Source organism: Hyperolius riggenbachi, chromosome 3 (genome assembly GCF_040937935.1).
Source record: "Hyperolius riggenbachi isolate aHypRig1 chromosome 3, aHypRig1.pri, whole genome shotgun sequence".
Lineage (NCBI taxonomy): Eukaryota > Metazoa > Chordata > Amphibia > Anura > Hyperoliidae > Hyperolius > Hyperolius riggenbachi.
This window is the reverse complement of record NC_090648.1, coordinates 74,659,659-74,673,710: the sequence shown is the minus strand read 5'-3', so window position 1 is coordinate 74,673,710 and position 14,052 is coordinate 74,659,659. Positions and strand designations below refer to the sequence as shown.

Below are 14,052 nucleotides of genomic sequence, written 5' to 3'. Positions count from 1 at the left end.
CAGAAGAGAGGATAGTAAAAAAATACCAGAAACAGAAGTGAGAAGAAGGGGTCAAAGGGCTAGGAATAGAGGAAAGAAGCTACAGATGTAAAATAAGATAAGAGAAGGAAGACCACGGACAAGGGACATAGAGAGAAAAGAAGAGGGAAGGACTAGGAGGCAAAGGATAGACAATGGAAGAAGTCAAGAATGTAGCAGAGAAAGCAACAAAAGCCAAGAAACGAGAGAAAAATGAAGTAGCCCAAGACAGTAGAGGGGACAAGACTAAGGGTGGAAGAAGAAGGAAGAGGCAAAGGGAAAGTAAGAGACAAGATAAGAGGTCAAAAGAAGAATAGAGACCAGGAATAAAAATGTACAGTGGGAAGAACAACGACAAGGGACATAGAATGGAGAATAATGAAAAGAATGAGCGTAGAGAAGTGACATGGAAAGCGTCAGGGACAGAGAAAAGGAGGATGCCATGGGTGGAAAGTAAAAGACCAAGGATATAAGACACAGAGGGAAAAAGAGGAAAGAGGGCCAGGAAAAATTAGAGAATAGGAAAATGGCAAGGATGCATGAGAAGAAAACGGCCTAAAAGAAGAGAACAGGGAAGAGACTACAAAGGCTATCATTCATAAAGGAGCTGTCAGTACAGGGAATCAGTGCGCGAAAACACCGCTGGCGGTGTTTTAGACTTCTGGGTGGGCATTCATAAAGAAGTATCCAGCTGCGATAGCAGTGCGGAGATTCCCCGAACTAGGCAGGCGGTAGGCAGGCGGAGACACGGAAGCTGCGGAGTTGATACATTTCCTCGTGTTCCGCTCTGCTGCAGCTGCCTGGGAAGTCTGTGTGTCTCCATTCACTTGCATTGGTATCGCCACATCAGAGGGAGCGGTACTTCCCGACCTCTCACCGCTTGCGGTGATCTTTATGAATAAACATTTTGCTACATTTGTGCCGATAATCACCGCACAAGGCGGTGATTTATCACTCTGCTCGGTAGTGTCATTTTTGCATGCGGAAAGAGCCTTTATGAATGCTGACTTTGCCGAGTGGTCGGTAAAGTCAGCTGTTTTTAGCATTTCCGCATGCGGAAATGCTTTATGAATGATAGCCATAGAAGAGAATAGGAAAGATACCTAACATAGTGGAGAAACAATGGAAATGCAAAGCAAGGACAGAGGAGACAAAAGGGGAAAGGACAGGACAGGTAAAATGTTAGAACAAGCTGCAAGTTGGTTAAAAAAAAAAAAACTCTCATTCTGAGCAGATTATAGTCAGTAATTAGCCCTCACCAGGCAACGGTTGTCCTGACAGTTAATGCTGACTTTACTCTGGCTGATGACAATATGAGTGATGTCCTCGAAATCACAGAACTGCTCCCACTTCGGCTCGCTGGGTTCAGGTCTAATCGCCGGTTTCCCAGCCTTCAGTCCTTTACCACGATTCTTCCTACTGAAGTAATTTCTCTGACTGCTGTTCTCACTCAGCTCCTAAACCACAAAAACACAAAGATTTCAGCGTCAAGCAACAATGTCTGTACGGCTAACACTGCTCACCGGGGGGGATGAAGACGAAAGTACAGTGACAAAAGGAGGGTGCATGCTGGCCTGTCCGTGAGTTTGTTATGCTGCAAGTAGTCTGCAACAAAACAGGGCCCCAGGGAACCACTATCAACCTGGGGTACATAAGCAGTCTCTGTGGACCTGGATAAGTGCCTGTTTGCCCCTATGGAAATCCTGCCACTAGTTATGGGAAGGAGGTGGGGTGGTTTTTATTTAGGGTTATTGTGACATGTGGAGCAGTGGTTTGTGGGAATAGGTGGAGCCCCTCCTGCCACTCAACCTTCAGTTCTTAGCTAGGTAGGGAGGTTTGGCTTAAAAGATGGGGGTGCACCCTCCGGGCTGGTCTATGGAAAGGCAGCTTGGTACACTTTGGATGGGGCTGGAATGTATGAGTTGTTCTCCCAAACCACTTCATAGGATTGTGCAAGGTACAAGAAAAAATGAATCTCTCTAAGTACAACATCAAGGAGATTAATGCAGCTGCAATCCCCTTACCACTAAAAAGCTGTGTACACACTTGAAAGATTAATGAAAAATCACAGACCAATTGTACCCCCTTCCATGTAGTATGAGAGCATAGCTACATAGTCTATTCTATTGACCTGAGCTCCCCATCAGTTAAAAATCTTTGCAAGATGATGTACACAAAGATGCTGTACACATGCAAAAGACCAGTATCTGCAAAAGACCAGTATCTGCAAAAGACCAGTATCTGCAAAAGACCAGTATCTGCAAAAGACTTGTTTCTGATAAATGCATTCATAGTCTATGATATCTGCAGATCCTCATACACACCTTTTGACATTCATCTGCAGATCAGACAATCATCTGCAGATCTGAAGATCCATCCTGCAGATTAATGTCTGTTAAACAAGGTGTGTATGAGATCTGCAGGTATCAGAGACTATGAATGCATTTTGCAGGAACTGATCTTTTGCTTATACTTATCTTTTGCAGATACTGATCTGTTGCATTTGTACAGCATCTTTGTGTACAGCATCTTGCAAAGATTTGTATCTGATGGGGAGCTTAGCTCAACAGAATAGACTGTGCAGAGTATGCTCATATACTACATGGAAGGGGGTAAAATTGGTCTGTGTTCTTTCATTAATCATTCAAACTGTGTACACAGCTTTAAAACAAAGAGCCCTGCAGGACGGTGGAAGATTTCCTATACTTGGAAATACACAAATAAATGATAAATGTCCTCAAAGACCGGCACCACAAGAAAGTATTATAGCTCAATTACTTTATTCTGTCATCAAATCGCAACGACAGACTGCTGTTTCGGCCATAACGAGGCCTTTGCCAAGTTGCAGACTTGACAAAGGCCTCGTTATAGCCGAAACAGCAGTCTGTCGTTGTGATTTGATGACAGAATAAAGTAATTGAGCTATAATACTTTCTTGTGGTGCCGGTCTTTGAGGACATTTATTGCTGGGGCCCCTTGGTACTGGGGTGCGACCGAGGCACACTTTATCTTGAAGCCAATATTGGTGCTCCTGGATCTGTGCTTTTCCACAAATAAATGATAGACTGAATACCACAACATCCATAGCCTCCCACTTCACTCTTCAATTTTCAGTAGAAAATAGAAACAAACGTATTTTTGCAATATATGCAGAACTAGTCGAGAGGAAACCTCTGTAACTAAATGACCGAGCTAAACTGAAGCTAAACGAGTTAAGTAATGCAGTTACCAAATACTTACAGGGGAAGGGGATGTAATAGAGACTGCCTTTCTGAAAGCTTAAGTAATGCATCAAAATAGAACACCAGCCAAAATGGCTAGGATGGGTAAGGGTCAGAACCTGTCAGGTGTGTACTGCTGCCTGTGTACCCCTTATAGAGCTTCCTCTGTCTTCCTCCACCAGAGGAAATCACCAGAGAAGTCCCCAGAGGGTGGGGAAATTCCACATTCTACAGATGTCACAAGAATGGGAACTCCGTGGAAAATGTAACCCATTCTCCGGTTCCAGTGACACCCGTTCTTGGTTGGAAACAGCTCTAACTGTCACATGAACAGAAAAGTGAAGGAAAAGCTCTCCTGTAAGCAGACCTATTAAAAATCACCTTACAGAGGTTCTAAGACTTCCCCACACCGTCCAACTGCTATTTGTTTATTTTTATTTTTCTTCTTTTTATTATGCTCCCCTCGTGTCTGGCCTCCTTTTTGCATGGGTGCCTCCTACATCTCAAAAACATACACGCTGGTAGGTTCATTGCGTCAATTGATAGCTCCTACACAATATAGGATAACTAACTTATTTCAGGGAAGCGTTACATCTCCCAGAGCCAGTTATATGGGTTAAAAGACCACTGCCACAATATAGATTTGCAACAGTTACCCCTCATTGAAATAATTAGAACACTTAGATCAGAACCATTTTATGTAAACTTATATTCCTGTAGTTACATACAGCTGAATCACCAGTATCCAGCACTGCCCTAAAAAGCACAGACACCCCCCCCCCCCCCAAATACTCACCAAGCCTACAGCGACGACTTGCAGCTCCTAGCGGCTTTCCGGCGCCCTCTATGTACTGAAGCAGGGTCACCTGACCTGCATCGGGTCAGGTGACATGTTGGCTTCCGTGCATTGCGCCAGAAAATTGCTAGGAGTTGCAGGGAGGATACAAGACAATGCTGGAGGCTCAGTAAGTATTTTAATGCCTCCAAATCCACCCACAATCCCCCCCCCCCCCCCCAAAAAAAGTCTACGTTAAGACTTCCGCTTGCCTAAGTTCCGAATAACGGGGACTCAGCTGTAAATAGAGTATGCAAAAATCACATAGAATAGGGGTATAATCAGCATTCAAATAAAAATATCAAGATAGGTTGGAAAAGTATTGATTAACAAAATAACATTAGCAAAAATATTTAAGTATGCTGCGTAATATGTTGGCGCTTTATAATACAATAAATAATAATAATGTACATTACCAGCCCCTCTGATGCTCTGTCTGTTTCTCTTTCATTTGATTTTTGGATTAAGCAGCCTCCACTGAATCTAAGTTTCCAGGTTTATACCATACATTGAACTTGTTCCTCCCTTTTCACACTGGAGCCAGCGTCGGGGATGCAGTGTGACGCGCCCAACGCACCGCATCATCAAAAATAGGCCTTCAGGGAACAATGACCTATTGAGTGGTGTTCCCTGTCTGGCTGCCGGCCAAGCAGGAAGTGAAGCGCTTGCCGTCACTTCCTGCTTAAGGTATGTGGACCTGCAGGGAAGCGCATTGTTAAAATACACTTCTGAGCATGCGTGCCACGTCTGTGTTTTTTTTAAGATCTACGCGCTGCCATAGACTAACATGACTTTCAGGACGACGCACCTCGCCGCAGAATCCGTGCTGTAACGTAGTCCTGGCCCTGCGTCAGGGATGCACCGAAAACGTCACTTCCGTCATGCCGTAACATAGCAGTATGAAAGTATCCATAGACTTTCATTGCACGGCACTGGGGTGCGGTAAAAATACCGCACCGCGTCGGTGTAAAAGGGCCCTGAAGGAAACCCTAAACCACAGATTAAAAAAAAAAAAGTTTTGTCTTGTACTGCGGATGCGCAGGGCGCTCCTGGCGGCAGCCATAGACTGGCCAGTCTGTGGAAGAAGAAACTTAGCTCGCCAGGGAAGCCCGGAGGATCGGTGAGTGACTATGAGGGCACAGGGCGGCTGCAGGGGACCGGAGAGTGACTGTGAGGGTACAGGGCGGCTGCAGGGGGCTGGTAGAATCCACAGATAAGTTAAACTTTTTTTTTTTTTACTTTGGTTTAGGTTCACTTTAATTGCATACGCATGCATTTAGCCTTGTCCATCACCAGAATACTTTCAGTTTCCAGTAACAGATTGGCTACTTTCATTCCCTATTTTCCCACACGTTTATCTTAAATACGAGTCAAACAGGAATTCACCAGATAAAGCCACGATTCCCACACTGTCAAGAAAAAGCAGGACTTTATTTTCAAAGACTATTTTCACACTGTTGTAAAAATCAATTATATAGTATTTCAACAATGTTATTATCACATCTTGAAAAAAGAAATCATAAACCAAAAATCATTAAAAAAAAAAAAAGAATGATGCAATATTTCTGACTGGCCAACCTGCTTGAAATTAACTAATTATGACAGCAGATGATTGGGTGTACGGAGAATACACTTAGGCCTCGTTCACACTGTACACTCTGCCGGCAGCATTTATGGTGTGCGATCAGCAAGAACATCAGAAGTGCATAGACAGCACAGATCCCATTGTCGGCAAAGCGCATTGCTGATTTCATTAACTGCAATGAATGAAATCAGCAGCACAACGCACGGCAATGCAGGTGGCGTGCACTTGCTTTCCGAACGCATGGCCATCTGCGTTGCCTAATGTGAACGAGGCCTAAAGCCCCATCGACACCATACAATTTTTTTATCCAATTCGATTCATTCATTCGATTCAATATGACATGTCCGATCGGGATTCGATTCAATTTGCCATTGTTTTGCAATGGCAAATTGAATTAACTCGAATCCCGATCGGAAATGTCGGATCGAATCAATGAATCGAACAAAAAATTGTATGGTGTAGATGAGGCTTTACACACAATCAGGGTGGCTTATTAAAACCCCCGCCCATCTTATGCTTCCCACTATTTCTGTAGACAGGAAGCTACAATAATAGTAGGCCAGACACTGCATGAGACTGGGCTGCACACCTTGTTCTGCATATGTAGGAAATGGGGAGAGTAGACAGGAAGTTACATTAATAGTAGGCCAGACAGACACTGCATGAGACTGGGCTGCACACCTTGTTCTGCATATGTAGGGAATAGGGAGAGTAGGCAGGAAGTTACAGTAATAGTAGGCCAGACACTGCATGAGACTGGGCTGCACACCTTGTTCTGCATATGTAGGGAATAGGGAGAGTAGACCGGAAGTTACAATAATAGTAGGCCAGACAGACACTGCATGAGACTGGGCTGCACACCTTGTTCTGCATATGTAGGGAATGGGGAGAGTAGACAGGAAGTTACATTAATAGTAGGCCAGACAGACACTGCATGAGACTGGGCTGCACACCTTGTTCTGCATATGTAGCGAATAGGGAGAGTAGGCAGGAAGTTACAGTAATAGTAGGCCAGACACTGCATGAGACTGGGCTGCACACCTTGTTCTGCATATGTAGGAAATGGGGAGAGTAGACAGGAAGTTACATTAATAGTAGGCCATACAGACACGACTGGGCTGCACACCTTGTTCTGCATATGTAGGGAATAGGGAGAGTAGGCAGGAAGTTACAGTAATAGTAGGCCAGACACTGCATGAGACTGGGCTGCACACCTTCTTCTGCATATGTAGGAAATGGGGAGAGTAGACCGGAAGTTACAATAATAGTAGGCCAGACAGACACTGCATGAGACTGGGCTGCACACCTTGTTCCGCATATGTAGGGAGTGGGGAGAGTAGACCGGAAGTTACAATAATAGTAGGCCAGACAGACACTGCATGAGACTGGGCTGCACACCTTGTTCTACATATGTAGGGAATAGGGAGAGTAGACAGGAAGTTACATTAATAGTAGGCCAGACAGACACTGCATGAGACTGGACTGCACACCTTGTTCCGCATATGTAGGGAATAGGGAGAGTAGACAGGAAGTTACAATAATAGTAGGTCAGACAGACACTGCATGAGACTGGACTGCACACCTTGTTCCGCATATGTAGGGAATGGGGAGAGTAGACAGGAAGTTACAATAATAGTAGGCCAGACAGACACTGCATGAGACTGGACTGCACACCTTGTCCCGCATATGTAGGGAATGGGGAGAGTAGACAGGAAGTTAAAAAAAAAATAGTAGGCCAGACAGACACTGCATGAGAATGGACTGCACACCTTGTTCCGCAAATGTAGGGAATAGGGAGAGTAGACAGGAAGTTACAATAATAGTAGGCCAGAAAGACACTGCATGAGACTGGACTGCACACCTTTTTCTGCATATGTAGAGAATAGGGAGAGTAGACAGGAAGTTACATTAATAGTAGGCCAGACAAACACTGCATGAGACTGGGCTGCACACCTTGTTCCGCATACCGTCTTAACCCCGAAAATAAGACAGTGTCTTATATTAATAATTGCTCTAAAAGATGTGCTAGGGCTTATTTTCAGGGGATGTCTTATATTTCTATTAGGAAGTGTCTCTTAGCAGAACATTTCCTGTTCCTTTGTACTGTGATGTTCATGGATTTGAAAGTATGGTACTGTACTGATCAGGCACCTGCCCTGCCTTCCCTGCATACAGCTGATAACCTTGCTGTGTGCTGGGATGACAGGATCAGTACAGCTGCGGTTAGAGATGGACCCGAATCAGCTAAATATAGTAAAATGTCGTCCGCGTAGAGCGATACAAGTACAGTATTACTTTCAGCTCTGTCATCTCACCTCTTTCTTGTCTCTCCACTTGATTCCATCCATCCCGCTCACCATCACCTGGTGGGAAGCAGTCGGCTCCTTGCTCATAGATTCTGAGTGGTCCATGTAGCCCCCATTAATATATAACGGCAGTTTCTCTCCCTCTGATGGCAGCTCCAGTGACAGAGTCCTGAAAAACTCACAGCCAAATCTAGGTGCCAAGTTCTCCAGTGTAGACAAGTATTTGTACATGACGTCCTCCTCACTCAGCTTGCCGGGGCTCACCGTGTGCAGGTGGAAGTGCCGGACAAACTTTTTGAAGACTTTCCTCATGCGGAACTTGGTTAGGTAATTGTTCTGTTGGATTTGGTGGCAAAACGACTTGGGAATACATTCCTTGAAGCTGCAGAAAAAAGAAATGCATGACGGGGCAGCAATGAAATAACCAGTTATAGTCTTTGACTTTTTTTTTGCTGAATATACAGTAGTTACGTAGTTATCTAGGTTGGGGGGAAAACAAAAACAAAACTAAAAAAACTAAAAAAAACGTGGCCATCAAGTAAAACCTGACAAATCATTTCCCTGAGTGAATCAAGGTATCCTCTTCATACAGCTGGCAGTCATAGCTGTGGATTCCTTTGAAAGTTAAGAAAGCATTTAAAGTGGACCTGAACTCTTGCACAGGATAGAAGGAAAACACCCTGTATGTATTTAGAGAGTTTAGCCTGTCTGATTCCCCCTAACCTGTGACTAAGCGCAAGTTGTAACTTGATCTCTCAGTAATTTGATTTATGCCAGAGACCTAATAGGTAAACACAGGATGTTAACAATATGTCTGCTTCCGTGAATCAGGAAGTAGACAAACTGCAGATTTATTGCAGGATTTATATCAGCTGTAACTAATAAAGGTTTTTTTTTAAAGGTTATAATGCGGTTTCTTATCTTTTAGAGCAGAAGAAGAAGTTCTGAGTTCATGTCCGCTTTAAAGCAGGGTTCATATGCCATCTTGTAGAAAATTAAGCCCTTTAAAAAAAGCATCTACAATAGGGATGATCCAGAGCTGGGACAAGGTCCTCCAGCACCCAAGGCTGAGACACCAAAGTGCGCCCCTCCATCCCTCCCACCCCAGCCGTCACACACTGATTGCTATTACACTAAGAGGTGCCACAGGGCTCCCAACCCCCCAACACCTTAATCTTTAGTTATTTGGCTTGCAGTCACTGTCATGTATCCCATTTTCTTATTTCTCTCTGCTTTAAACACAAGAGGGGAATAATAGCTGAGTGAATTGTGCGCCCCCTCCTACACTGCGCCCTGAGGCTGGAGCCTCTATCGCCTCTGTCTTGGACTGGCGATGACCTATAAGATGCAAATATTTCTGAGTTCATTCAGGACAAGGTCAATTTTTATGCAAATATATGCAGCTTGAAAATAGACCAATCAATTTAAACCTTGGAGGGATTCGATTGGTCCATTTTCATGCTGCATATATTTGCATAAAAATTTACATAATCCTGCACGAACTCGGAAATATTTGCATCTCACTGATCATCCCTAATCTACAATCATCCTGCTTATTGGAAGGTGTTTATAGACTAAAAACTCAAAACCCAAGGAAAAAATATACCAAACTAATAGAAAGTCTATTTTATTGCTGTGATGCCCGTTCAGACTACAAAATGCGGACCGCAACGCATGCGGACCGCAACGCGTACGAACGCACGCATGTCCGCGTTCGTATGCGCTGCGTGGCTGATCCCATCACTGAAAAGTGAATGGGACAGCCGCGCGTTTTTGTAAAATCTGCGTGCAGCATGTGTTCCCGGACCGCACAGGTCCGGAACGCATGCTGTGTGAACATCAGACATTGCACTCTATGCAATGTCTGATGTCGTGCGTTTTGGCCACCTGCACGCGTTTCCAAAACGCGGCTGGAAACGCGTGCAGTGTGAACGGGCCTGTAGAGGCAATGAGAAATGTGCTCGGTGAGGAAATGTACAGGGAAGGCTAAATAGAGGCTTCAAACGTTTAAAGCGGACCTGAGCTCAGAACTTCCTCTCTGCTCAAAAAGATAAGCAACAGCATAAATTACCTTTCAAGGAAAACATTTCTTTGTTACAGCTGATACAAATCCTGCAAGTGTGTCTACTTCCTGCTTTCATGGAAGCAGACATGGAGTTAACATCCGGTTTTACAAATTAGCTGCTCTGCCGAGGCTGTCAGCTGACACAACTGAGAGATCAAATTACACTGGTGATTAGACACAGATGAGGGGTATTTAGACAGGCAAAGCTCTCTAAATACATACAGGATGCATTCTCTATGTTTTCTTTCTGTCCTGTGCATTCAGGTCCACTGTGAAGAATGAGAATCTTATAAATAAAATATTTTCCTGGAGTTACTGCTGCACTTCCAAACTAGTGTATGAGTTTCAATAAACGAACAATGCATTTCTCTGTCAATTTAAATTAGCTACCAGGAACTTGACTAGTAACTATTTACAGGAAAGCAATGAGCTCATTAAACCAAAACTAAACAAAACAAGAGAACATAAAACAAAGGCTTACACAAGTTGCATTAAAACTTTCTTTTATTAATAAATAGACAGTAAGGGTAACCAGGCTTGTAGTGCAGACTAACCCTGCCCTGATCACCTGTTCCTATTCATCCCGAGTCAGTGGCCGAAAGCATTATAGACACAGAATCAGCATGACAGCCGGGAAATTATTATAGCTTAAAGTGAATGGGAACCGCATTAAAAAAAAAAAAAAATGAAGCAAATACTTACCTAAGGAGAGGGAAGGCTCTGGGTCGTATAGAGCCTTCCGTCTCCTCTCTCGGTGCTCTCTGTCCTGTGCTGGCTCCCCCCAGTTTCAATCCCCTGCCGAAAGGGTATTTGGAAGTCTTCGGGAGCCGTGTCCTCCTGAAGACGTGCGGCTCCATACTGCACAGGCGTGAGCGTGCAAGACAGCGTGCTTGCGCAGGCGCAGTACAGGGCCGCCCTTCTTCAGGAGCACTCGGGCTCCCTGAAGACTTCTGAAGTCTCCTTCGGCCGGATAAAGCAGTATTTGACGTAGGGTCTGTTTCCACTACACGCAGATTGGATGCAGAATGGATGCAGAAAAACTGACTCCAATGAATGCCTATGGGCCTGTTTCCACTAAATGCAATTTTTCTGATGCAGATTTTCCCATAGGCATTCATTGGAGTCAGTTTTTCTGCATCCATTCTGCATTCAATCTGCGTGTAGTGGAAACAGGCCCTAAGTTAGTCAAATACTGCTACCGGGCGAGCCAGCACCGGAACGATGGGACCAGGAGAGGAGCGGGAAGGCGCTATAGGACCCAGGGCCTTACCTCTCCTTGGGTAAGTATCTGTCTCATTTTTTTTAAATGCAGTTACCATTCACTTTAAAGGGGGAAAAAAGGCAGACTTCACATCTTCCTCACTACAGGGTTACTTTAAAGGGCACCAAGTTGCTAGAAATTAAAATAAAATGAAACTCCCCATAAGTGAGGTTTATAATAGATGGTACCATGTTAGGGGGGTGATTGGCATTACTTACCTACAGGGGGTTGCTCCTATGACCCCTCTTGTCCGTCTAGGATTGGCCACCTTCCCAGAAGAGCCTACAGCTGTGCCGCATTTTGCAGGTCATGGCTTCTGTAGTCACATATACGGACTACATCTCCCAGCATGCATTGCAGCGGAAGGGAGCGTGCAACTTCGCCGGGACCATCAAAATGTGGTACAACTACAGGCTCTCCTGGGAACCTGGCAGATCCCATATGGACAGAGGGGTCAGAGGAGTAGCCCGCATGGGCAAGAAATGCTGATCACCCCAATGGCACCACATATTACTAATATAAAGGCAGCATAGTTTGGTTGCTATGGAGAAATTCAGGAGGGGGGGGGGGAGAGGAACAATGATAGAGCAGCATGACATGGTCCATAAAGAGAACAATACCCTCAACTGAGACATTTCACCAGGCTAATCACTGGCTGAAGCACCATAGGGGACCGGAGGTAACTGTGCACACAGTAGGTAAAGGGGGTCCCAACTGACCTCTTTCGCTGAGAATCATTTAGCATGTGTACAAGGCTATAATCAGTACAGTCCACTCATTACCAGAGCTGTACTACCTAAGGTATAAATATGAAGACTAGACTATTGGGAGTAGTTTAGCTCTAGAGTATATGATAACCTGTGACTATCCAGCACTGACTTACAGATTGCTCTTCTGCTGCAGCTATGCCCTGCTTCCTGCAATGTATTAATAATCACCTGATCTGCCTGGCCACCTCTTCCAGAGAGATCTTCTTGCGAATGGCGATGTGAGACAGGTGGAGAACAGCCATCCCCAAACTCTCATTCTTAAACTTATGGACATCCTGTTCCGTGTGGAAATCCTTCAGCGACACCACGTCATTCACAAAGTCATACTTGCCCTGTAAAAGGACAGAAATACATTTTTAAAAGAAGAAAAATATTACAGCTGAGTGCAATGAGATAGACGGACAATTATTTCATCCAAAGGTACCAGTGAGGCATGACATTCAGAGTACTTCGGGGCTTAGCTGAGAAAGCAGATTATGTTTTTACAGAAGAATCCATTCATTGTCCAAATATAATTACTTCTTGCTCATGTGGATGAAGAATTTGTCCACACATCTCCAGGTTTCAGAAGGCCAAATTGTAGTTTGCAGTGCAATCCTTGCAGTGGGATTTTGGATTCTTTAACCACTTCAGCCTGCAGGTTGTTTTCACCTTAAAGGAAACCTGAAAGCAGGAATAAGAAAGATTTCATACTTACCTGGGGCTTCCTCCAGCCCCATGTGTACCGCTGCGTTCCTCACTGTCCTCCCGGGTGGCTCCGTTTGGTGGCAATCAACATTGTTAATCTAGCTCGGTTGCGCCAGTCTGGGTCTTCTGTGCATGTGCGGCTGTCTCTGTTTTTATACAGCTTTTAACTTTCAGTTCTATGAATCAACATGCCTGGCGATTTGTGGCATGTTGATTCATTCACAGGGTCTTGGGTTGGCTCGGGGGAACACTTGTTCCTCTTCACCAATTGATCCCCTGTAAGTGCATGCGCCCGCTGCAACACTGGATGCGAATATGTGTCCACTCCAGCGGCTCCTATCTGGATGACTATAGTTGTCCAGATAGTATTAACTAGTAAAAGCACCACAATCACAAAAACATTTTTAAATTTTAAAATACATATTTACAAGATGTACATATATCCCAGAATAAAATGCAATGTAAATTACTTTCTTCCCATGTTGCTGGCACTTATAGCAGCTAGTAAAAATCTGACCGGTTTTGGACCAATTCATTTCATAGTAGGGAATTCTCCGGGTTTTCTTTATCTTCAAAAGCAGTTCCTGAACTGAATGGCAGTTGCTCAGTAAAATTGCCAAAACAGTGTGCAAGCAAGTAGGGAGGTCGCCCGTCTTCGTAAAAATCCTTTCCAAGAAGGAATTTTGTTAAGAATAAAGTAAATACTGTACTTTAGTAAGTTTTTTTGGTCCCTCTCAGCCGCTTACACACTCCTCGCCGTTCTGGTTCACCATGAGCTTGCTGGGCAATCTGTTACTCTGAGTGTTTCAAGTCCAACCCCATAGAGCCATATTAATCCATGCCATGCACTGATGAGGATCAACCAAACCAAAACAGTCTGCATGCATGTTGGATTATTGTGGCTCTGTAATATTAACAAGCTGACACATCATTGCATTCCAGGCGGTTTTGGAGGAGTGTTTAGCTATCAGTGACAACAAAGAGATGATTTGCATATTAAGCAGTGAGGCATTGTGGGACACCTCAGAGCTCACTCCAACCTTAATAATAGCCAATACCTTCCATTTTAAGAAGTCAAACTTCTGTTTTACTTTTATCGGATTGCCCCCCAGGGAGTTTGGGGGGGATTTAGATAGATTAGAGCCGCGGTTTAGTTAGGGCAAACATATTAAACACATTTGTTAAATAAAAAGATTTTTTTTGAGACTTCAGAGTCTCTTTAAACACAGATGAATAAACCTGTAAAGAATGAAAGTAAACCTCTTTCAAGAGTAACAACTGTTCGCCAATGGCGCCAAACTGCG

The 14,052-nt window shown here is 44.2% G+C and overlaps 1 protein-coding gene across 3 annotated transcripts in view; it reads right to left on the bottom strand.

Moving 5' to 3' along the window:
• TYK2 (tyrosine kinase 2) overlaps positions 1 to 14,052 on the bottom strand; it is a 114,188-nt gene that overhangs the window by 47,148 nt on the left and 52,988 nt on the right. For all 3 annotated transcript variants that reach the window (XM_068274388.1, XM_068274390.1, XM_068274389.1), the window contains exons 6-8: positions 12,230 to 12,393; positions 7,975 to 8,347; positions 1,278 to 1,475 (exon numbers count right to left, since the gene is read on the bottom strand). In XM_068274388.1, coding sequence (XP_068130489.1) covers positions 1,278 to 1,475; positions 7,975 to 8,347; positions 12,230 to 12,393 — 735 coding nt within the window. The remainder of the gene's footprint in view (positions 1 to 1,277; positions 1,476 to 7,974; positions 8,348 to 12,229; positions 12,394 to 14,052) is intronic.